The sequence below is a fragment of the Xiphophorus maculatus genome, chromosome 11, assembly GCF_002775205.1.
Source record: "Xiphophorus maculatus strain JP 163 A chromosome 11, X_maculatus-5.0-male, whole genome shotgun sequence".
NCBI lineage: Eukaryota > Metazoa > Chordata > Actinopteri > Cyprinodontiformes > Poeciliidae > Xiphophorus > Xiphophorus maculatus.
The window spans coordinates 7,940,055-7,962,658 of NC_036453.1; the positions used below are offsets into that span (position 1 = coordinate 7,940,055).

Below are 22,604 nucleotides of genomic sequence, written 5' to 3' on the forward strand. Positions count from 1 at the left end.
AACTACGTGTATACATTTAGTTTTACTAGTTTTTGTGTAGGCTGACTCCTTTCGGGTGATTTTGATCAGGCAGTGAGGTGAACAGCTACGTTGAACGTGAGTCAGGACCTCGGAGGACGCACGTTTGCGCAGAACAGGTTGTAAAGGGTAAATGAAGTGAAACAGACATGTTTGCGTTAACGTCCGTCCTGAGGACGAGCAGCTTTCGGTCCTGCAGCCGGCTGAGCTGCCTAAGGAAACCTCCACTCCGCAGAATCTCCTCTAAAATGGTGAGAGCAACAGCCGCGGTTTTCTGTTAGCATTTATGCTAATTAGCGTCTTTAAGCTTCTTTAAAAGACGAGCGGGACGCCGGAGTTGTTACCCCGACGGTGTTTCTTCATGGGGAAAGTTTGTAGAAGCAGCGGCGTATGTCGCATTCAGTTTGTGTCGTGACGAAAAAACACATCCTTTTAATTACTCTAAATTTATTTTATTATTTTCTGTCATGTTAGTGTAACATTTATTTAAAATCTCTCCGGGCTTCTGTTAATTTTATAATATCGCGGAAGAGTTTGGGAATAAGGAACTAAATACACAATTTAAGAAACTTAGAGCGCGGTGACGAAGACATTTAAAATCGCCATATTAGGAGTTTATCACAATAAAGTACAGAGAAACATGCATGACAAAGTAAATGCACTGTAACTGAAATAGTAGCTCAGATTTTATTAGAAAATGTGACCAGCAGCATCGACAGGTGCATAAACAGCTCCACCTGCTGGAGACCAAACAAACTGCACTCAGGTGTCCACAAAGTAAAACACGAATGGATCAAACAGGACAACAATATTACAATACATTTTTACTAATAACTGACACTTTAAAAAATAATCCATCGTTTAGGTTGGTGTTACAACATATCTAATAAGATCTCATGATGCAGCAGCTTCCAATTTATCAAAGGTGACTCACTGTTGATCATAAATCTGTGCACTTTACTTAATTAATTTAAAGAATTACATTATCTTCTGTATCTAAAGATGCACATATACCGTAGAAAACTGCTTTAGCTTTCTCTTATAATGAAGAAATCAGATTATTGTAATCTAATAATCTGATTAACATTAAAGTTGAATCCAATTCCTTGCTATTTATTTTTGTTTTAGTTTGGTGAGCAAATTATTAAATTTGCACCAGTACATCTGCCACATTCTAATTGTTTTATTATGATCCTTGTAGCCAGATTGGTTTAAATATATGCTACTGATACAAAAAATATAAAAAAGAAATATTATTTAGACAAGTAATTTTAAATAAGTCCTGTAAATTTACCCTTTTATTGCAGTAATTTTAACCAAAACAGCATATATGTTATGTTTTATTTACAGAATAACTTAAGAGTCTTAGGAGTCTCACATAAAAAATATCCTAAATAATTCAGATATTATTTGTGCAAACATTTCCTCATCACAAAAACCTAAACAATATATCTTAACATAAAAAAAAATGTCTAAAATTAACTTCTTTTATTTTTTTTGGAAAGCACTGTAAACTGCAGAGGAAATCCCAAAATGAGCGGTGTTGCTCTGACAGCTGCCACCAGGCGTTTGCTGCTCTGCAGTTATAATTCTGAAGGAAATCCAGTAAAACTGAGCCTGAACTTGGTGGTCAAAATGTTTGATTTTAATAACTTGGAGTGGCTTGTTGTGTCCAGTCGTCAGACTCTCATTGGCTGAGCCCGACGGACCGGGATCAGCTGGTGATGGAGCTCCGGGCGACGGGCTGGATGGAGGTGGAGGACCGCGACGCCATCTTCAAGGAGCTGCACTTTAAAACGTTTAATCAGGTCTGTGGCTTTATGCTTGTTTTCATATTAATGTTGTTTTCATAATGTTTTTATTTGAATTTTTTACTAAAATGTTGAGTCAGAGGGCTGCAAACTCAAAAATCTGACATTTTTCTGATCAGTTAATGCACCATCACAGCAACACTCACTGAGTACAGAAGCCGAATGGATCAACTGTGAGGGATTGTTTTAATAAAATGTATTTTATTTGTTAGGAACAATGCATTCATGTGCAAAAATTAGCCAAAAGGCTTTTTTCATCTGTTGTCTCTTAATAATCCTAAATTTGTCCTGCTAAAAACAAATAAAGGCTATGAAATAACTTAACTACACTAGTTTTGTCAATAAATACAAAAACTACAATCAAAGCAATGAACTAACATCATAGTTATCATAGGAAGTGTAAAAAGTACAATTATACTTATCAAAGGTTAAAAAAGTAAAAAAAAAAAAATGGTGGTTTTACTTCTGTAAATCGTCGTTATTTTGCTGTTTTTTAAAAATATTTTTTGCACTTTTGGCAATCCGTACCTGAGTTTGTGCATTCATGTGAGTCGCGGAGAGATTTCTGTCAGCAGGAAACATGAAGGCTGAACATTAAACCACAAAGTTTAATCCGTTTCCACCTTGTGTCTGCATCAGGGCTGAAACGATTGGTCAAATTAATTGTGATTAATCAATAATTTAAGTAATCGTCAACTAATTTTGTAATCAATTAATTGTTAATGGAGTATACAAACTAAGAAAAAGACCGTTTGCTAAAAGAAAAACACACTTGTAGCCAATATTATGTCAAAACTACAAAAAATATACATCTTGCATTTAAGATAAAAACATTTTCTGTAATTTGTACTTGAGGAGTTTTGGGTAGAACAGATTTATAAACGATTTTGTAACTTTAAATGTAAAATGTGAATACTTTTTGTACAGTTTTGTCTTTATCTCCTCTGAATGTTCTGTTCTTTCAGCAAATGGTCTTTTTTTTAAAAATCTGTATACTCCAGTTAATTAATCGATTACTAAATGAGTTGATGATTATTTCAGTAATCGATTAATCGTTTCAGCCCTTCTTTGGCCAGTAAAACATTTATATTTGGAGTCCTGCTGCATACCTCTTGCAGTAAAATAAACAGAAAGTCTAACATAACTTTCTTGTTTTCTTTTTGATCAGCTTCTCGTTTAAAATCGTTTTTTAATTCATCTCGGGGCCACTTAGTGGACTTCCTCTAATCCGCCGTTAGCTGCTTCAGCCACTAACGCCGCCTGGTTTTACACTTCCTGCCGTTTGAAGTCGGAGGCGCGTACGGCCGTCCTCCCCCTCCGGATCCTCTTACCCGACACGTCAGGCCGCATTAGGCGGAGACTCGCCAGGCGGCCAGTTGGCAGCAATTTTGGTTTTGATCAGAATGATTTCTTTCACAAACAATGAAATTAGTTAAAATGTCTCATCTGGTTTGCAAACCACTAACAACCCGTCAGCCTGCAGTGGATGTCCCTCTCCTCTCCCTGTCGCTGCGTCTTCTCGTCTCTTGTTTCCTTCTGGAAGATGAGCTCATGTTGTTCCAATTTTGGTTGTTGGCGTCTCTCTGTTTTGTCTTGTGGGCCGTGTTTCGGTCCGGGGTGTTTTCACTCTCATGGCTGCACTTAAAGGGCTTTTAAAATGACGAGCGCTGACGAGGAGCGACATGCTGGCTGATTTCCATTCGCCACTTATCTGAAGACATCGAGTCCATGAAATCAGATCCCAGAAGAGTTTAGAATGGAAATAACAAACCTCCTTTTCTGCTTTGAAGCTCCTCCTTATGTGATCACCAGGGGGCGCCAGAGCTGCAGTTAAAAAAAGCAACACGACATCTGTGCTCGTTTTTTAAACTGAAGTTACTCAGATTATTGCAAATGGAAAGTGTCATAATGTTTGTTGGTGGCAGTGAATTTGAGAAGGGATTTTTTTTTGTATTTTTCTTACATCAAATTCCCGTTTAAGCAGGTTTGGGTGGTGAGGAGAAGCCCTGCAACCACATGTGATTCTGCTCAGAAACATGCATGTTTTTCTGTTTTTGTTGTTTTAAGTTGCAGCCGCTGATGCTGTTTACACACAGTTTAAAGATCGCCCATCTGCTCGACGTTTCTGTGAATAAAGCAGAAACAGTCATGTGAAACGGCGGAGGTGAGCTGTGCATGCTCAACTGTTGTTACCTTAGCTGAGGTTGACAATAATGGCATTCCTTCATTTTCCCACATAAACTCGCTCCTGCAGCAGCTGCTGCAGCTGCTGAAGCTGCAGCAGCTGCTGCTGTGTTTCAAGTTTAACCTGCAAAGTCAACAAGGAAACTGAGGGATGTAAAAATCCACAATAACAAAAACTAAATGAAGTTTTTCTCCCAAGTCAAATCGAACTATTTTTTTTTTTTTACATAAAAAGTCAGATAAATATTAATAAGAACATATAATTAAAGAGATGAACAGCTTTCTTTAATGATTGCTTTGGTAATTTTTCTAAAAACATTTAATTTATTTAATTACATGTGTAATGAGGAAATTTATTGCTAATCTAATTTTCATAAAGCTGTACACAAAGGAAGGGTTAAAATTTAATACCTCAGACGTCCCAGTCGTTATTCATGAATCTATTTTATTTATTGTTTATGAAGCATATCTAAAATATTTGAAAGGAAATGAAAAGCTGAAATAATTTGTGCAATGCTACCTGACACGCTATTGGCTGTTGTCTAGACAGGAGCCAATCCAGGAGCAGCTTTTTCCCCTCAGCTCTGATTGGCTGAGATGAGATGACGTTAGCTTCTGCGCTAGCGCTGAAACGCTTTCAGCTTATTGCTGAATATTCAGGTAGACTTGGAGTCTGAATTATTAGAATCAATGTTTTAATCTTTTTAGAATCCCCACAGCATGATTCTTCCTCCACCATGTTTCTATTATTTTAATCTTTTACATAACATTGAGACCTTTTGGTTCATTAAACTGTGTTTTATTGATATCAGGCCTGTAGGGGGCGTTGTTTAGTTCAATAGGTTAAAAATGGAAAGCGATGACCTTCGACCTTCAGCTCTGTTTGGACGTTTTGTCTCAATTAGTTTTAAATTTTGTTGCTTAAAATAAAATAATTCCTGAAGCTTTGTTGCCTTTTTATATTTATTAAGACAATCTGTTTGTTAGTTTAAAAGTTGTACAACAATTTCTATTTCTATTTTCTGTTTGTTTCCACAATTCTCAGAATATTATTTATGTATTCAATGAAATGTGGAGAATTTTAGTTTTCAATTATAGAAAAACTTAAAATAAAAAGTAAAAGAAAATAATCTTTGCATTAGTGTGATCTTAGATATTTGTTGTTTTTTAATTAATTACATTTTTAGTAAACAACCACACTGGCCTATTATTTTTTATCAGAACTCCTTTAAAATGTGACATTAATCTGCATGTCCAGCGTCTGTTTTATAATAAAAACTGTTTAGTGCAAACAGTAAAACAAAAACGCACCAACTGATTAATGTGAGATGGAAACTTTGCCAACATCAGAACCAACTCATTTTCCTGGAAAACAGAAAAAATAAAACACATTTTCTGTATGTTTCTTCAAGATCATAATTTGCAGTTATTATGTGAAAGAGAAAATCAAACCATCATTTGAAACCCTGAAGCAACATGTTCACACTTTGGTTCACCACAGACAACGACCGCATGAAGAGCAGCCAGAAAACTTTCTGTTCGTCCCGAGACTCTCGGAACATCCGTCCTCCTCCTCCTCCTCCTCCTCCTCCTCCTCCTCCTCCTCCTCCTCCTCCTCCTCCTCCTCCTCCTCCTCCTCCTCCTCCTCCTCCTCCTCCTCCTCCTCCTCCTCCTCTTCCTCCTCCTCCTCCGATTCTCCCTGCAGCCTCCGTGTCGTTCTGCGGCAGTCGAATCCGTTTTCTGAGACGCTCCTGTTCGTGAATCTGATTCAGATTATTACTGAAACCTCAGATTACAAACCATAAATCAGTTTAATAATTTCACAATGAGAAATTAAACATGTTAATGTGATTGTAGCTCAGTTCAACTATAAAATAGATAAATTTGGTTTTTATCAGCTTCCAGTCTCTGTGTGTGTGAAACTTAATCTTTCTACATATTTTTCAGTTTATTTAATGTAACTTGGAGTTTTAGTTACTTTGTTGTTTCATTCTTTTAGTTTTTCTAATTATTTTGGGTTAAAATTATTTTTAAAAATCTGGAATGAACAAATATAAATATAAAAGAATATTACTGTAACTCAATGAAAATATAATCTAAAATACATTTGAATAAAATATAAAAAAGTAGATGAATAAAACTAAAATATTTAAAATGGTCAAATAGTGAAAGTATTTAAGTTCACAAAAATACTAAAATTATATAAAAACAAATGAACCAAAACAAAATTTAAATATTAAAAAACATAAAAGTTAGGAACATGAAATATTAATAAATATAAAAGTTCTAATAAGTTCAGATTTAAATACTGAAACGGATGAATCAATGTTTAGTAAATTGTCTGAATTCTGTAAAAATTCTGCAGATTTTTGATGATTTGCTGAACTGAACTTTATTCTCATGTGAGAGAAAAACGGCTCGTTGTTTTCCGAGTCGGTAAAACTTTACGTTTCCTGCAGATTGAAACTGATTTCTTTCTCTCTGACTTCGTCTCATTTTGTCTTTAAATATCCAGAGAAATCCATTTGTTTCTTTTTTACTTTTAATTGTAGTTTAGCTCTTAATGATGACTTTCCTCCGTAGCTCTGAGAATCGGCTTTGAGAAGCAAAATGCTCTTTATGTGGTTCTGTTTAGAAAAATAAACATCCAATAAACTCCTGAAGTTTCACAATGTTTGATTTTATTTTTTATCAAATTATTTAAAAAATTATCCTTTATGTTATGGAAAGACGGTCGGCCCTTTTCATAGAAGAACTTTAAAAACTGTCAGGTTTTTAAATTTTCTTAGAAAAACAGAACGCCTTCAGTCAGAGGCTTCTTCAAATTGACCGTAACACAGACTGCTACAGGAAATTTATCCTGCCAACAACCAGAATTAATATGAGTTGCATTTAATTTCTCTTTGGGATCAATAAAGTACCTTTGAATTTTACTTTGAATTTGGATTGAAGGTTTTTATTTTTCAAAAGCTGAAAATGTTCAACTTTTGAAACTGAAAAACTGAAAGTTTTTTCTACAAAATTCCTGAGATTAAATATTCAAAATTTCCACGTTTTTTTCATGCACATTTTCCACTTTTGGAGCTCAGAAATGTCCATGTTTTTTCTAGAAAATCTCTGAAATAAATTTTAAAGAGTGTTGGTGGAGATTTGCTCCTATTTTCGGTCTGCCTGTCGTTAGCTGTCCGTCGCCGAGGTCCCGCTCAGCCAGCTGGCGGACGCTGGAGGCTTATTTGGGGAGTGAAACATCAGAGGTGTGGTCATCATCCTCATCATGGGTGCAGCGTTCTCCCGTTTCGCGCCGCAGAGCGAAGACGATGTGTGTAATGCGGCGGCGTAGGCCTGAGTGCGCGGTGTGAACGTGTCTGCCGGGGTTGGCTGGAGTCTGCAGCCACTTAGCCTGGCGAGGCGTTCCTAAGCCTCTGCAGCGCGCCGGGCGGCCGAAAGCCGATCTGTAAATAACAGACATGTGTTTGAAACCGAGTCCGCGGCCGCAACCAGAGCGAGAACAGCGCCTCGCTCCGACGTCAAATTATTTCATCCAGTGTTGTATGACAATCACGCTGTAATAGCTCCAAAACGGCGGCTGGTTCTGATTATTGGGGATGGAGGCTCTGCGTAACCTCACGTCAAATTATCTGAGTCTGACAGCTGCAGCTGCTGGAGACGGCCGAGGGACGGCCGCCTCGCCGGCTGACCCGCCGCCTGCCCAAGAGTGGCCCAAACAATACAAACGGCCTAAACAAAGCACTTTAAGAGGGAGAGCCCTTGACCTCTGTTGACTTGCTGGCTGGGAGTGGAGAGGCGGTTTTTATTTTCATCTGGGCCCAAGTGGAGGATGTTGAGACGCTTACTGGGCCTGACGGACCGCCGCCCGTCAGAACGGCATTCTGCTTTTTCAAAACTAATTGTAATCTTTTTCTATCTGTAGGGAGAGATTACAGGTGATTTTATTCTCATGAACTTTAAAATGTTTAAAATATTTTTCTTTGCAGAAAATTCACTTCCTGCAGTTTGTGCCTCAGCAGGCCTACAAATGTTTATGATAGAAATAATTGACATTTAATTTAGTGATCAATTAATCATTAATACAGACCAAACAAACACTCAGAGCCGTAACTAAGACAGAACTGGACAACTTATTTAATCATTTGCATTTAAGATAAAAAGAATCTTGTTTGTAAAAATGTTCAAATCTCATAGTTTTAGTTTCACAACACAAGGAATAAAAATAGTTTTCCAATATTTTTGTTTCAGTCCCTGAAGTCAAAACTTTGCAGAACCAAATTTATCTGGGATGTTTCAGTTTTTCACATCTGAAACTTTTCATCAATTCTTTGATCAAGATCAGAATAAACACTTGAACTGACTTTCAGTTCAGAGAACCCAAAAGTTTTCCTCCTTCACTCCGGTCGACCCGGTTCTACTGGAACCAGAACATCTGCTCCACCTCCAGCTGCTGTGGTTCTGACTCAAACCTACCTGTTCCCCTCCTGGCCTGTGGGGGCGCTGCACCAAGAACCTCTGAAGACACTGAGAGCAACTTCCTTCTTCACCAGATGGAAACAAGATGGAGGATTTTAGTGTTGGAGGATTTCTCTTTAGTCTTTGGCTAAAGACCAGGAGCCATTTCTGCTGCTAGCGCTAGGCTAACACGTTAGCTTTGGTTGTAGTTACCCAGAATGCCCTGCACTGTAGTCCACTTCCTGCTTTTGGAGCGGTCTCCGGTCCGCTTGACGTTTCACATTCAAACCGAACCAGACCTGGAGGACCAGAGGTCAGAGGTCGATTGGGGTTCACACCTCCAAACCAGCCGGACTCGACTGGATTAAGTTGAAACTTAAAGAGCTTTTCAAGTTTTTAGAAACATTTTACTGTTGGACCATTTCTGGTGAAAACCTAAACGGACGTTTTTACTCAGAAAAGCTTCTGAATCTGAAATAATTGTGAGAAAGGCAGTAACGTTTTTTATTTTATTGAGCTGGTTCAGTTCGAGTCCGTCCGTTCCAGAGAGTCGAATGCGATGTGTCGGAGTCCAGAACTACAGAGCTGCTGGTGTTCTGAAGTGGGCCGGCGTGCAGGAGCCCGACCTGGTACCGCCGAACTGTTTCCTGTCACCCGGCTCCCAGCAGCCGTTCAGCCTGAGATCGGCCCAGAGACACCAGACTAGTTTGGGCAACACCTGACTCAGCCTGCTCCGCCGCCTCCATTAGAGCCAATGAGCGCTGAGGGAAAGCAGAACGCCTCGCTCTGCAAATTGGAGCCTCTGGGGTCAAGTTGCAGGAATATGTCAATTACTTAAATTGATCAGGAGACGGTTTCCTTGATAACCAATTTGATCGAGCTGCCGATCGAGTTACACGCATAGCGGCACAAGGGAACCAAACAGGGCGTCTCAAAAATTGGTCCGCCACGCTAAAAACACTAAACCCAATTTCCTTTGTGAAGGTAATTCTGTTTGGTCCTGTCAGGTGGCGGATGGGGCCGCGGCCCGGCCCGTAAACAATGGCATTTCAGTTGATTTAATTAGGCACAGAGGAAGCATTTAGGGGCTTAATTGAGATTGCAGTGGGAAATTGCTCTGAAATAAGGCCTACCTGCGTTTCTTCCCCCTCTCTCTCTGGCCGGGGCGAGCAAGACGAGGGATTTCTCTCTCCTCTTTGTAGATAATTAGAATTACGGTAATCACTCCCTGGATGACCTGTGATTGGAGGGAGCCGCATACCGAAGCCTGAGGACGGAGGCTACGGTAGGTTTTATTCAGAGGCCGTCGCGTTGCGCCGCGCCGTGCCATGCTGCGCCGTGCCGTGCTGCGCCGTGCCGTGCTGCGTCGTGCCATGCTGCGCCGTGCCGTGCTGCGCTGCGCAGCGTCGTGCCATGCTGCGCCGTGCCGTGCTGCGCCACGCCGCGCCGTGCCATACTGCGCCGCTCAGCTTTCACATTTTAAATCATCCAGACGTCGCCCAATTGGTCAGAAACCTGCAGAAATAAAGTTTCAGCTTCAGGATGTTTCTGTTCTGACAGGAAATGGATTAATTAGTTTGAACAAAACTCATTTGTATGGTTTTTTATAACGATTTAGAGCGGCAACAAATGATTAATTCAAACCTTTATAATACAATACTAGAAATATATTACAAAAATGCAAACAAACATTTTAAAATAAGAAACTAAACAGTTTTATTGCCTAAAATGAAATGATAAACGCAGCTTTCCCTTAGTGAATGTTTGAATCTGCAGCTAAAACCACATTTTTAACCTGAACGTGAGAAAACGGCGTGTAAATCTGATCAGTTTGTCATTTTGGGGATTCAATTATTGATTAACGGATAGGAAAATAAAAAATCCGAGATTTTTTAGGAGTTTTGTGTTGCACATATTTACAGGCAGTTTTTTTATTATTTAGATACAAAATGTTTATTTCTGGCTCAGTTTCTGCTCAGCAGACGGTCTTTTCTTTTTCTCCACTTATTGATTAATTGATTAGTAGATTAGTTGATGGTTGTGTTAATGATTGATTAATTTTAATGTAATTTTAGCTTTGCTGAGAATCTTTTAGTTTCTTTTTTTAAGTGTCCTGGTGAAAATATTTGGTTTTGCTGCTGAGGAACAGGAACGGTGCCGTTCTTCCAGCCCACTGTCGCCTCGTGCTTCAGTTAACGATCTATTGGACCAGAAACATTTTACCAATCACAACACGATGGTTGGATTTAACTAAATGATATAATTTTATTGACTGTTATTAAATCTCAGATTAGGATTATTATTGGCTTGTTAGGGATTATTTGATATAATTTGAACCTTTTTGTCCTGTAAAAAATGACTGGTGCTACATAATTAATCTACACTGAAAGAAATTAAAGTTTCCAAACTGGGATTCATATTTTTACTGTCAAAATTAAAAATTGATATTTTAACAAGCTGTAGTTATGTTTTATACTCAGATTAAAACATTTCAATCTCTGTTTACCAATTATGACTTTTAAAGACAAAAAATATGCAGAACACATTTTTAGGATATTTTTACTTATGAAAATAAATTAACTTCCTCATACTTGTTATTTATGTTGGTCTAGTTCATACATTTAAATGTGCTTCAGTTTGTCTAAATGTGAAAGTTGATTGTTGCAGGCAGTTTTAAAAACCTGCTGAGGAAACTGTACTATTCTCTGTTGTCCTTCCACTTAACTTTCTGTTAATGTGCTTAGACATTAGCAGTCAGCTGTTGTGGTTAGGTAGTCTGCTGGGCATGACTGCAGAGATTTCTGTTAAAAATCCTTTTATGTCTCATGATCATCTAGAAATATGAGTTTATATTTTTATTTTATATGAAATCCATAATCATCAAAATTAACAAAAACAGTGAAAACATTAAACTTTAACAGATCTTTCTGTAGAATTACTCCAATGTACTTTTCAATCTTTTACTTTAGATGATAAACCAGTGAAAAGTACATAATTTAGATTTTTATTAGTATTTTATGAACATAAAAGGCATTATAAAGTATAAAGCCATAAAGTTTATTTTTCCCTCCAGGCGTTTGGCTTCATGTCTCGAGTCGCTCTGCAGGCGGAGAAGATGAACCATCATCCAGAGTGGTTCAACGTTTATAATAAGGTAAAACATTTAAATCAGTTACAGAACAAGACGTTTTCTCTGTTGATCCTGTTTGGTTCTGTACAAATCGCAGAAACTCTGAGATGATCAACAGATTTTAACAAACTAAAAAAACTAACCCTTTTTTGAGAAATCTTTCCATCCAAACTCCTAAAATATTCTAAAGGTCAGAAAAAAACACATAAAAAACTAGTTTCACCTGCAATCCTTTAGTTTTTCTCTTCAAACCTTTGCAGATATCCAGGGCTGAAACGATTAATCAGATTACTCGATTATTGGAATACTCATCTGATTTAGTAATTGATCGATCAATTGCTAACAAAAGAAATGCACTCAGGGCAGCAATTAAGACAAAATTGTATAAACTTGTACATTTTGGATTTAAGGTGGGAAGAAAACTTTTTTATTTTTTTCACGTTATGTTTATTTTTAGCTGTTATTGCATTTTAGGATTTATTATAAAGTATTTCTACTTTTACTTGAGTGAAATTTCTGGATTTTCTTCCCACTGAATGAAAATCAAACCTGTTTTAACCAGACAGACTCAGACACAAACCTGCAGCTTCTGTTAAAGTTTAACTGATTTTAAACATTTTATTTTATTTTTTGTTCTTTATATGAATTATTGTCATTTTGGTTCTTAAAATACTAAAATTTCCTTTACATTATGGTCTGTCTGATGATGTAATTTTTAAATATTAGATGATAATCTGACCAGTTACTCAGTACTAGAGTGGACTTTCTACAGAATACCTTTTACTTTTAGTTGAGTATAATTTTCCGGAGCTCTTCCCGCCTCGTCAGTGATTTTTCCTCGGAGGTAGAGAAGTGCGTGACGCAGCCGGTCGGTGAAAATCTCTGGGCATTAGGCTGAAGCCGCTGAATTACCGTGCGGTGCAGCGCGGCTCTTTAGGAGGAATGCTGCTCCTAATCCACTCTTTATTAAAGCGGCTGCAGGTCTCTGCGCTCTGCACCAGGCACTGGGAGGCAAACCTGAACAAAATACTTGATCCATTCTGAATTCATACTGAACATAAATAATGTTCTGCTCGGTTTTCATGATTCGCTGAAGTGTGAAGAAAAATCTCACTGGTTTAAGTTGCTCAGCTGATCGGGGGTGTACTTACTTTTCCACGGCTCCTCCAAACCTTCATGCAATCTCTAAAAACCTCAAAGCCCCCAGGATTTTCTGACGTGTGTTTAAAATAACAAACCCAAGTCTAGTTGAGTTTTTCTCAGCAGTTACAAACTCTGTTTCATAATCTTAGTATCAAAATAAAGCTAAAACTTTGGAGACTCAACCAGAAACGTAAATATCACTGCAGAATGTAAACCTTTTAGAAATATCATGAATAAAGAGACAAACACTTTGGAAACCAAAGATCCACATTACTTTGCTAAAATAAACTCGGTAACACTTTATTTGACGAGTTGTGAGTAAGATTGTCGTGACTCCGTCATAAACATGACATAACACCTTCATGAATATTTAAACTTTAAAATTATGTAGCTTTATGTTATTAAAGCTAAAGTTTAATCAGTAATACTTTTATAACAAATTTATGTCAGATCATGATTTATTAGTTAATGTCAAGTTGTCATAACAAAAACATTTTGAATAAAGTCAACTTTGTATTAAAAGCGCCATGATTTACCGAATGACACTTTATGACAACAGTCATAAATATTCATGAAGACTTTCTCATGTTCATCAGTTCAGGTGTCATGTTTATGATGGAGTCATGTCTCTTATTCACAACCCGTCAATAAAGTGTCGCCATAAACTCAAACGCATTTAGATGTTTAAGTAAAAATACTTTAACATTTTGCCTTTGGCACCATCTATAAAAACATCGATGCACCAATCCGATATCAATATCTGTATTGATGCTGATAATGAAAATTATAGAATATCCTGACGGTGTCAGCAGCTCTGACTGAACAAGTTAAAGTTGTTTTTATATGTTTGACCAAAATGGTGAATCTGTTGGTGTATTTAAGTTATCAAACAAATTTGTAGTTCAGTGCATTTATGTCTGTGTAAAAGAATAAAATAAAAAGGTTCTGTATCAGTTGGTACTGAACCTCAGATATCTGTATGGAGAGAGAAAAAAACTTTTTAAAATACCCACATTTGTTTTTTATTGAAATCCTAACCCTATAAAATATTAAGAGTTTGAAGTGTATTTTTTGTAATCCAGTGTAAAACAATAAAAAAAAGTTACTACAAATTTTGTCACATTTTAGGGAAAAAACACAAATTAAGCCACTTAAATATATATTTATTTTTGGCACTGCCTGAGCTCCATATGGGGTCTTTTTGTTGAAGATTTCTGCAGAACCTTGGACTTAAACTCAAACTCAAATACTTTTTATCAGCTTCTAGAAGAGTCTTGCGTTTCCATGGAAACCAAATGTGTTTATGTTTAACTGAGAGGAGGAGCAATAATGAAGGAAGAGAAGTTTAAGGCCTTGTTAACACGACACGATCTAATGAAAATTTAATTTTTGTTCCGTTTCTGTTATTACATTTACATGAAGACGTTCTAATTACAATCTTTGTTCACACAGTAACGATACATCGGAAACGTGTAATGCTCTCGCCATGCCACTAGGCGGTGCTAGGTTCTTTGAACCTAAGTGGCATGTGTTTTAAAAAAAAGTTCTACTTGAAGGCACGTCTGTTCGCGTTCCCCCATCAGGTCCCGTTCCCCCATCGGGTTTCGTTCTCCATCAGGTCCCGTTCCCCCATCAGGTCCCGTTCCCCCATCAGGTTTCGTTCTCCATCAGGTCCCGTTCCCCCATCGGGTTTCGTTCTCCATCAGGTCCCGTTCCCCCATCGGGTTTCGTTCTCCATCAGGTCCCGTTCCCCCATCAGGTCCCGTTCCCCCATCGGGTCCCGTTCCCCCATCGGGTCCCGTTCCCCCATTGGGTTTCGTTCCCCCATCGGGTCCCGTTCTCCCATCGGGTCCCGTTCCCCATCGGGTCCCGCTCCCCATCAGGTCTCGTTCCCCCATTGTGTCTCGTTCCCGAGGGGTCCCGTTCCCCCATCGGGTCCCGTTCCCCCAGATATTGGGGGAACCACACTGTGTGTGTCTGATTAGGGCGCAGTTGTAAAAAAGTGGGCTAACTTCTCTGAAACCCGCTGTGTGAGTTTTCACGGTGTCTGTAGTTCTCTAGATCAGAGCTGAACAAGCAGGCGTGTATTTTGCCGCCTTGGTGATGCGGAGCGATGAAGAGACGCTGAGGGAACCGGACCTGATGGGGGAACATGAACTGTAGCAACAGCAGCATTATCAGTAGTTTCTTCTTCTGTGGATGGTAGGAAGCAGCTGTTTTGCGTCATGCTGTGCATTAGCTAGAGATTCCCTGACAGAAAAGATCCATTTATTCTGTTTACAAGACAACGGTACCGGTACGTTCAGAACCACTGGACTCTGGAACCCGATTTCAATCTGTGCCGTTTCAGAGGAAACATTCGGTGGTTTCATGTAAATGTAGAGAACAAACCCAACAAAACGTCCATTTTCACCAGAAACTGTTTGTCCTGTAAACAGGGCATAAATCTGCCCCCGTTGTGCCCCGGTTCTGCCCCGGTTCTGGGCTTAAAGAAGTGGGTTTCTGAAGGTCTTTGAAAGATTTTCTTTTAATGTTTTCTGCTTATTTAGTGTTTTTGTTCCATCAAGGTTTTCAGAGGAAAACTGCTAACATTTTATTTACAAAAATGTCATGAAATGAAGAATAAAAACAGAAAGCTGGTGGTTGAGTTTATTTAAAACTGGCATTTTATAAATAAATATAAAATTAAGAAGCGGTTTGAACAAAAGGTTTTTATTCTGTGTAGTAAATAACAGTTGGACGTTCTTTGACCCAATAAACATGTTTCCTGGTGTATAAATGTAAATATTGCGGCGCATTTATGTAAAAGCTGCAGAAACAAAGAGCCATTTTGAACATGTTTGTAACTGAAACCAGTGTGCTTCTGTTTCCTCAGGTCCAAATTACTCTGACCACTCATGACTGTGGAGGGATTTCTAAACGGGACGTCAAAATGGCCAAATTTATTGACAAAATTGCTCTTTCAATGTAATGTCTTCAGACGTTGTCCTGAAGTGTAATTTTTAGTAAGTCAGAGTTTTTCCACATCATTCTTTTGTTTACTATCAATAAAATGTGTGAAAATGGACCAAAATGAGGTTTTTCCTTCAGAGGCCTGATTCTGGTTTTTCGGGTGGAAAGATTGTAGATTTGATCCATTTTATCACCGACTGCCTGATTTTGGCAGCATTTCTCCTTGCAGAAGGTAATAAAATAAATTGCGAATACTTTTTCTGCGTAGGACTTGGCAGGAAACGACGTGTTCCTGACTCCGTCCTCCTACAGTCGTATTTTTTTGTTTTGGCTTCGCAGGTTGGAGCAAAGCGAAGGACCCCTTGAACTTTCCCTCTTTTTATGTATTTATTGGGATTCTTTGATAGACCAACACAAAGTGATGCAGAACTGCGAAGTGGAAGAAAAATGATTTTTCATTTTTGATTTTTACATTTGCATTCAATCACTTTCACTTCCATTCCTGTAAATAATTTCTGGGGCAACCAATTGGATAAACTGCATGAAACATCATCTTAAACTGTTATTCTGCTGGTTGGGAAAAAATCTGACTTTAGAAAATAAAATGTTAGTCTTTTCAGGATTAAATCTGGATTAAAGCAGCTTTTCACTCGTTTTATTCACCAACCTGGTTTCATCACATGCAGATGAAACTGGAACAACTTGGAGAAAAATGTTTTCAAAACTTTAATCACATTTTTTAACAGATTTCATTTAAACATTTCAAACACAAATGTTCCAGATTTTATCATTTATGTTTTAATGTATCGTAGAAATGTACAGCTGATATTTTACACTCATTTTTTAAAACTTGCTTAAGTTGAAAAGAAGAAGACATTTTTTTTATTTGTCTCATGTTTTGATCTTGGAGTTTAACTTCAGGATGGCAGGAAAATGTCCATGAAACAGATCCACGTGTTTGAGTTTTTCTTTATTATGAAGCCAAATGTTTTTTATTTATGTCTTGGAGACAAAAAGATAAACTAACTACAGGCGTTTCACGTTTGGCACAACATCTACTTGCTGCTTGTTTTCCTTAATCTCGCTCCTGTCCCTCCGGCCAAAAGGCAGCAACAATCTATCTTTACTACTAGAAACACAAAAATAAAGAAATGGTTTTAAATGAGTTCATCAGTCACAGATAATTATTTAAAAAGCCAAATCCAGATTTGAATCTGAGAAAATTGGATTTACGATTACAGTACGAAACATTTAAACTTTCTGCTTGTGTTGATCTAAACACTGAAAGCAGATTTAATTCTTTCACCCCCTCCATCAGTTATGAGCCACAAAATAACTTGGACCTTTTCAGTCCTTTATTTTGGGAAGGTGATCAACGTTACGGCGGCGGCAGCAGATTACCTGGTGCTGTTTACAGTAACCAGAGTAAAAGATGAACGTTAGCATTAGGCTAACAGGCCGGCAATAGACAGGAATTCTTAAACATTGTGAGTATTTAGCAGTAAAATAAACTTACACTTACCTTCATGAACGCACAATACTGAACCTGATTAGATCCGTGTGTCGCATCTAAATACGTCCGGGTGGAAACCAGACATCCACCCACAAATCCCAGTTTTTCTGAGATTGGAGTGAAGACCTGAGCATCATCTGCATAATTATCATATCTGATCTTATTCCTGTCAGTAATCCAAGCTGGTCGGAGCTTCTAGATGTTAAATAACATGGACTCCAGGACAGAACCCTGAGGAACCCCACATGTGATTTCTGTCAGAAGTTACTTATTAACACAAAGAACTTCCTGTTCTTCAGGTTCTGTTAGGGGTCAGACTTTCTGAATATTTACATAAATTATGTAATTTGTATGGTCACAAAATGTGATGCTTTTTCCCCCATTGTTTCATCGGTTGGTGTACATGTCGGCTCATCTGTGAACATTTTCATTTATTTTTGTGAACAGAAATCAGACAAATGTTGTTTTTGTTCTTCCCAAGCCGACGCGCCTTCATGAAAACAGAACCAGTGAGTTCAGGTGTTTTTAATGGTTTCCAGCTCATGCAGCTCATCTGTATTGTTTCAACTGAACACATGTTCTTCTTGTCCCTAATTCAAACAGAAGAGCCAAATGTTCACTGGTTGCCAGTTAAAATGCTGGTTTCCATAATGATGATACCAGGATGGGAAAGAAGAGATCAGAGTTCTGTTACGACGGAAAATCTGCAACATTTTCAGATCTATTATATCTATGTGCAATTATTAATTATGTTACATCAGGTTTTTATTGTCTTCTAGCCTACTTCATGTTGTCAGACATGTTCTATTAAAATGAAGAGAAACTAAACCGCCTCAAAAAATTAATCACATTTAAGTCATTATTTAATAAAGACGTTTGGGTTTATACACAGCAAACAGTGTTTGGATTGTTTATTGTGTTGAAAGACACATTTTTTATTTTCTCATGTAGTGAAAATCTGTGAGAGAGAAAACACTGACAGCAGCACGTTAAAGAGGAAGAGTCACATTTTGGACATTTTCCTATTTCCATTTCAGTCTGTGATTAAAAACACTCATCTGTTTCTTGGCAATAAGTTTGTTGTGATTTTTGGTGTCTGGAAAACGAGCCATTTCTAAAACTTCCAGAGTGTAGCAATCCCTGGTTTTCCTTTGTACAATGGCTGCTGGAAAAGACAAGAGTTTAGTTGCTGCAGTCTGGTTGGTTGTGCAGGAGGCTCCACCAATGCTTCTCAAAGACGTACAGTTTTATAACTGCCCACCTGTTTGCAGCCATTTTGTTGTGAGTGTAACGGGTGAGTTGGGGGCGTGGCCAGCAGCAGCTTGTCTAGATTTAAAGCGACAGAGACCCTAAAACGGCTCAGACTGAAATCTTAGAATGATTTGGTGCTTCAAATGTAGTACAGATGTTTTGTTTAGGCCGTAGATCTGTCCTGACCTGGTTAGGAAGCAGAAAGAATCACCTTTAAATCTGAAGCTGATTATTAAAGTCTTACTGCATTTCTTCATTGTTTAGCAACAGAAACATTTAATTTACAGTTTTTATTTCTCTTTCACTTTATTTTTTTAAACTTCTTCAGCAAACTTTTTCACAATGAGAGTTAAATATTCTGCACATGTAATTTGCAAGTTATCCCCGTCCAACTGGTTCTGTATATTGTAAGTAACTTTAGGTAAGTGAAGCTGTTTTCATCATTATATTTCCTTCACTTCTCTTAGAAACTTCACTTCTCGCTCCAAAGCGAAGAAGCTCTGGATCTAAAGAGACGTCAGGTCAGTTTGAATTTGATGTTTTTTATTTGTAATCATTGATGCTGATCTGACTGTAAAACTTTAACATGTAACTTTTTACCAGAACAGAAAATTACAGCTTCATATGTTTGGAAACATTTTCCTTTAAACATGATGAGTCGTTAATTTCATGTTACTGAAATAAAGCAGAGTATCCAGAGTTACCGGACCGAGCTGAGCCGGACCGAGCTGAGCCGGACCGGTCCAGATGAGGCTCCTTCATGTAATTGGCCTCAGCTGATGGCCAGAAGCTGCTACTGGCCAAGTCAGCCCTCCATTAGTGAGCTCCCTGCTTTTTGCCCCCTTAATCCAGTTTGGGCTCCAGCTACTAATTCTGCAACGCCAGCAGTCCGGCTAACACACACACACACACACACACACACACACACACACACACACACACACACAGTGAGAGCAGAGCGACTGCAGGAGCAGAGGGGAGGAAATGACACACTGTGATTTGTTTTGTCTTTAGGATGAGTAAAATAATTCTCGTCAGCATAAATGTCCGGCCGGCCCGCGGAGCAGGAACTGCAGGGAGTTATTTACACCAGAGAGCAGAAACCACAAGCACATTAGAGGCTCTCTGGGTTCCTTCCAAGCGGCCGCGGAGCCAGATGGCCGCCATATATCTGCTGCTCCAGGGTCCGGCCTCTGGCACCGCCGGACGGCTGAAGTGGCTGCGATGTGACGGCGAGGCTTTCTGAATCCACCTGGACTGAGGTCCGTTTGGAGCCTGCAGGGCAGCAGCGGCCGGCGCTGAGCGCGGAGCTCTGGCTGTTTCTGCTGCTGGAGGTCGCTGAGCGCCAAGCGTCCAGAAAGCTGCAGCCTGATGTTCAGCTCTGAATTTACAGCCTTTCAAAGGTTTTTATGTTTTCCTCTCATTACGGCCAAAAGCATGAATCTATTAAACTGAGATTTTAGTTGAGAACATGAAAATAAAAAATGCATTTTACTTTTTAATTTATGATTAGAGATCTGTAAAGTGTGGTGTGCATTTGAATTCAGCCTTTAATTTGGACGTTTTATGCAAAATTCACATTTTGAACATTTTTATTTTTCCATTTTGGTCTCAACTGTTTCCAAAAACAGAACAAGAGATTAAAATAAAAACCCAGTGGGTTTTTGGCAATACCTTCATGATTTTTGGTGTCTGGAAAATGAGCCGTTTCAAAAACCTCCAGATTGTTGAATCACATTGAAGGGCACTGAGCTGTTACCTAGCAACCACAACCTAGCCTGCTGCCTAGCAACCCCAGCTGATCTGCAGTGTTTGGCCAAATAGTTTTCCCACCGTACAATGGCTGCTGGAGGAGACAAGAGTTTAGCTGTTGACTTGCTGCATTCTGGTTGGTTGTGCAGGAGGCTGCACTAATGCTTTTCAAACATGTTCGATTGTATAATAGCATATTACTAGCATATCTGTTTGCAGCCATTTTCATGTGAGTGTAAACTTTGTGTTGGGGGCGTGGCCAACAGCAGCTTGTCTGGATTTAAAGCGACAGAGACCCTAAAACAGCTCAGACTGAAATCTGACCATCTGAGAATAATTTAGTGAAGTGAATGTGATGAACATGTTTTGTGTCGACCTTAGAGTGATCCTGACCAGTTAAAGGAAGCGTAGACCTGGTGTTCTGCTGCCTGAACGACTCGGAGGTTTCTTAGCATGAAAAACAGTAGAGGTCAGGGTCAAAGTTCAAACCAGAGTTAGTTCATAAAACAATTCCCCAAGCTTTGAAGATTTCACAGATCACTGTTCCTCTGGTGGAAATGGAAAGACTGCAGCACAAATGCAAACCTTGTAGCTGAATGAAAGAAGAGCGATAACTAGAGAAACATCCCAGAGGCCGAAGGTCACTGAGGACGACCTGCAGAAATCAGACAGAGGAACAGCTGCTGGTTCTGCTCTGGTGTGGAGCCTCACTCAGCCCACTGCTGGTCAGCTGGACGGATTTGAAGGTCTATTTTATCTCAAGGCTCCTTCAGCTTGGAGCAGCAGCACCACAGAGCCGCTGATGGGACACACGACTCACTGCTCAGTGTTTGGGTCGCTGTTGGCTGACAGTCCCAACATGACGGGTCGTGTTGGTCACGTGACCCCAGGTGGGAATCGCTGAGGAGACGAGTTGATGCTGCTGAGTTAGAAAGAGAAAATCTGCGATCAGATCCTGTTCAGCGTCTTCAAGAGACTTTCTGTTGTCCTTCAGACGCTCAGATCTGATCTCTGGAACACAGCTTCAGTGGAAACTAGAGATCAGTCTGACCTCTGACCTGACCCCTGGGTTCCACAGTGGGCCTTCTAGCAGCTGCAGAACATTTCCAGAACCAGAGACTAAAGTCTCAGATCAGAGAAACTCATCCAGGCTTTAGTTTCTCTTTAGTGGCTTTGATTCCTGCAGCAGCGTCTTCACAGGTCTGATTGACAACCCAACGGTCCAGAACGCTGCTGCTGGAGTTCTGACTAGAACCAGGAGGATAGAGACACCATCCAGTTCTACACCACCTAGCTCTACACCACCCGGTTCTAAGGTTGATCAGATTCTCTTTGCTGCATTTTACTGATAAAAACTGAGATAAATGTAACTTTTCTATAGCAAAGCTAAATGCATGTTGATGTTGACGTTACTGGAAACAGCAACAGCTGGTTCTACAAATGATTGACCTGCAGAACATTGTATTTTTTTGTGAAAAATGTAGAGTTTTGTGTATTTTCTTCCAGTTTCATGTGTGCTTGTTGTTTGTGCTGCAGCAGCTGCATCTTATCTCACAGTAAGTAGATCAATAAATCCTGGACTGAAGCTCCTGTTGCTCTTTACTGCTCCAGTTTTCAGCCTGTTGCGTCTGCAGGAATGTGCTGAACAATAAGTCGATGCTGCTCCTCTGGAGAAAACGCCCTGAAAGCCGCTGGCTCGGCGCCGTCACAGGATGACAGAATCAAATATTCGGCACAACGCCGCCGCTCACTGAGCTGCAGCCGGCAGCCACTGCACTCGTCCCACAAACTCGTTTTACTAACTCGTGGAAAAGTTTTGATCTGCTGGAGGAAAACGGAAATGAGACAAAAAAGATGATTTTTCCCAGTAAACTGAGTAACCCAGTAACGGTGCCTTTTAACTGGTTTATCATTTTCTAATGATGTTTTATTTTGGGAAATTCCTCCAACATGTTCAGCGCTGAGCCAGCAGTAAAACTTTCCCTCTGATAAATCAGTCTTAATGTTTTACTTCCTTATAATATCACTTTCTTTAAATTTCTACATTTATCTGCAGTTTTCTGATTCGCTGGTTGAATCTGTGATATTTTTCATCTCATAATGATCTTGTGTTGAATAAAGGTAATAAAACCAGATCAGCTCTCTGCTGCCTCTGATCCCTAAATGACGGTCATGTCGGCTTCGTCAGGTGCTGCAGCTCAAACACAGAGCTGCATGGAGTCACAACATTTTCTTATGACTCATATAATTACAGTGATTCATGCTGCTGGACTCGGGTTCTGAACGGCAAACTTCTGTTTTCAAACAGAACCATCAGATTCATAAATTAGAGGGTAAAATAGCTGCACAGGCTAAATGTTGGTTCATTAAATCATCTAATGCTGTT

The 22,604-nt window shown here is 39.1% G+C and overlaps 1 protein-coding gene across 2 annotated transcripts; it reads left to right on the forward strand.

Annotated features, from left to right (window-relative positions):
• The first annotated feature begins 81 nt into the window (after positions 1–81).
• On the forward strand, positions 82–21,378 carry pcbd2 (pterin-4 alpha-carbinolamine dehydratase 2). 2 transcript variants are annotated; one of them, XM_023342664.1, is made up of 5 exons: positions 82–269; positions 1,695–1,826; positions 11,551–11,631; positions 18,934–18,987; positions 19,481–21,378. In XM_023342664.1, exons 1-5 carry the CDS (start codon positions 168–170, stop codon positions 19,487–19,489), a joined length of 378 nt encoding a protein of 125 aa, XP_023198432.1. In that variant the 5' UTR covers positions 82–167; the 3' UTR covers positions 19,490–21,378. The 2 variants fall into 2 exon arrangements, with proteins under 2 accessions (XP_023198432.1, XP_005807261.2); XM_005807204.3 differs by lacking the exons at positions 18,934–18,987; positions 19,481–21,378 and adding an exon at positions 15,626–18,106.
• The last annotated feature ends 1,226 nt before the right edge of the window (positions 21,379–22,604 follow it).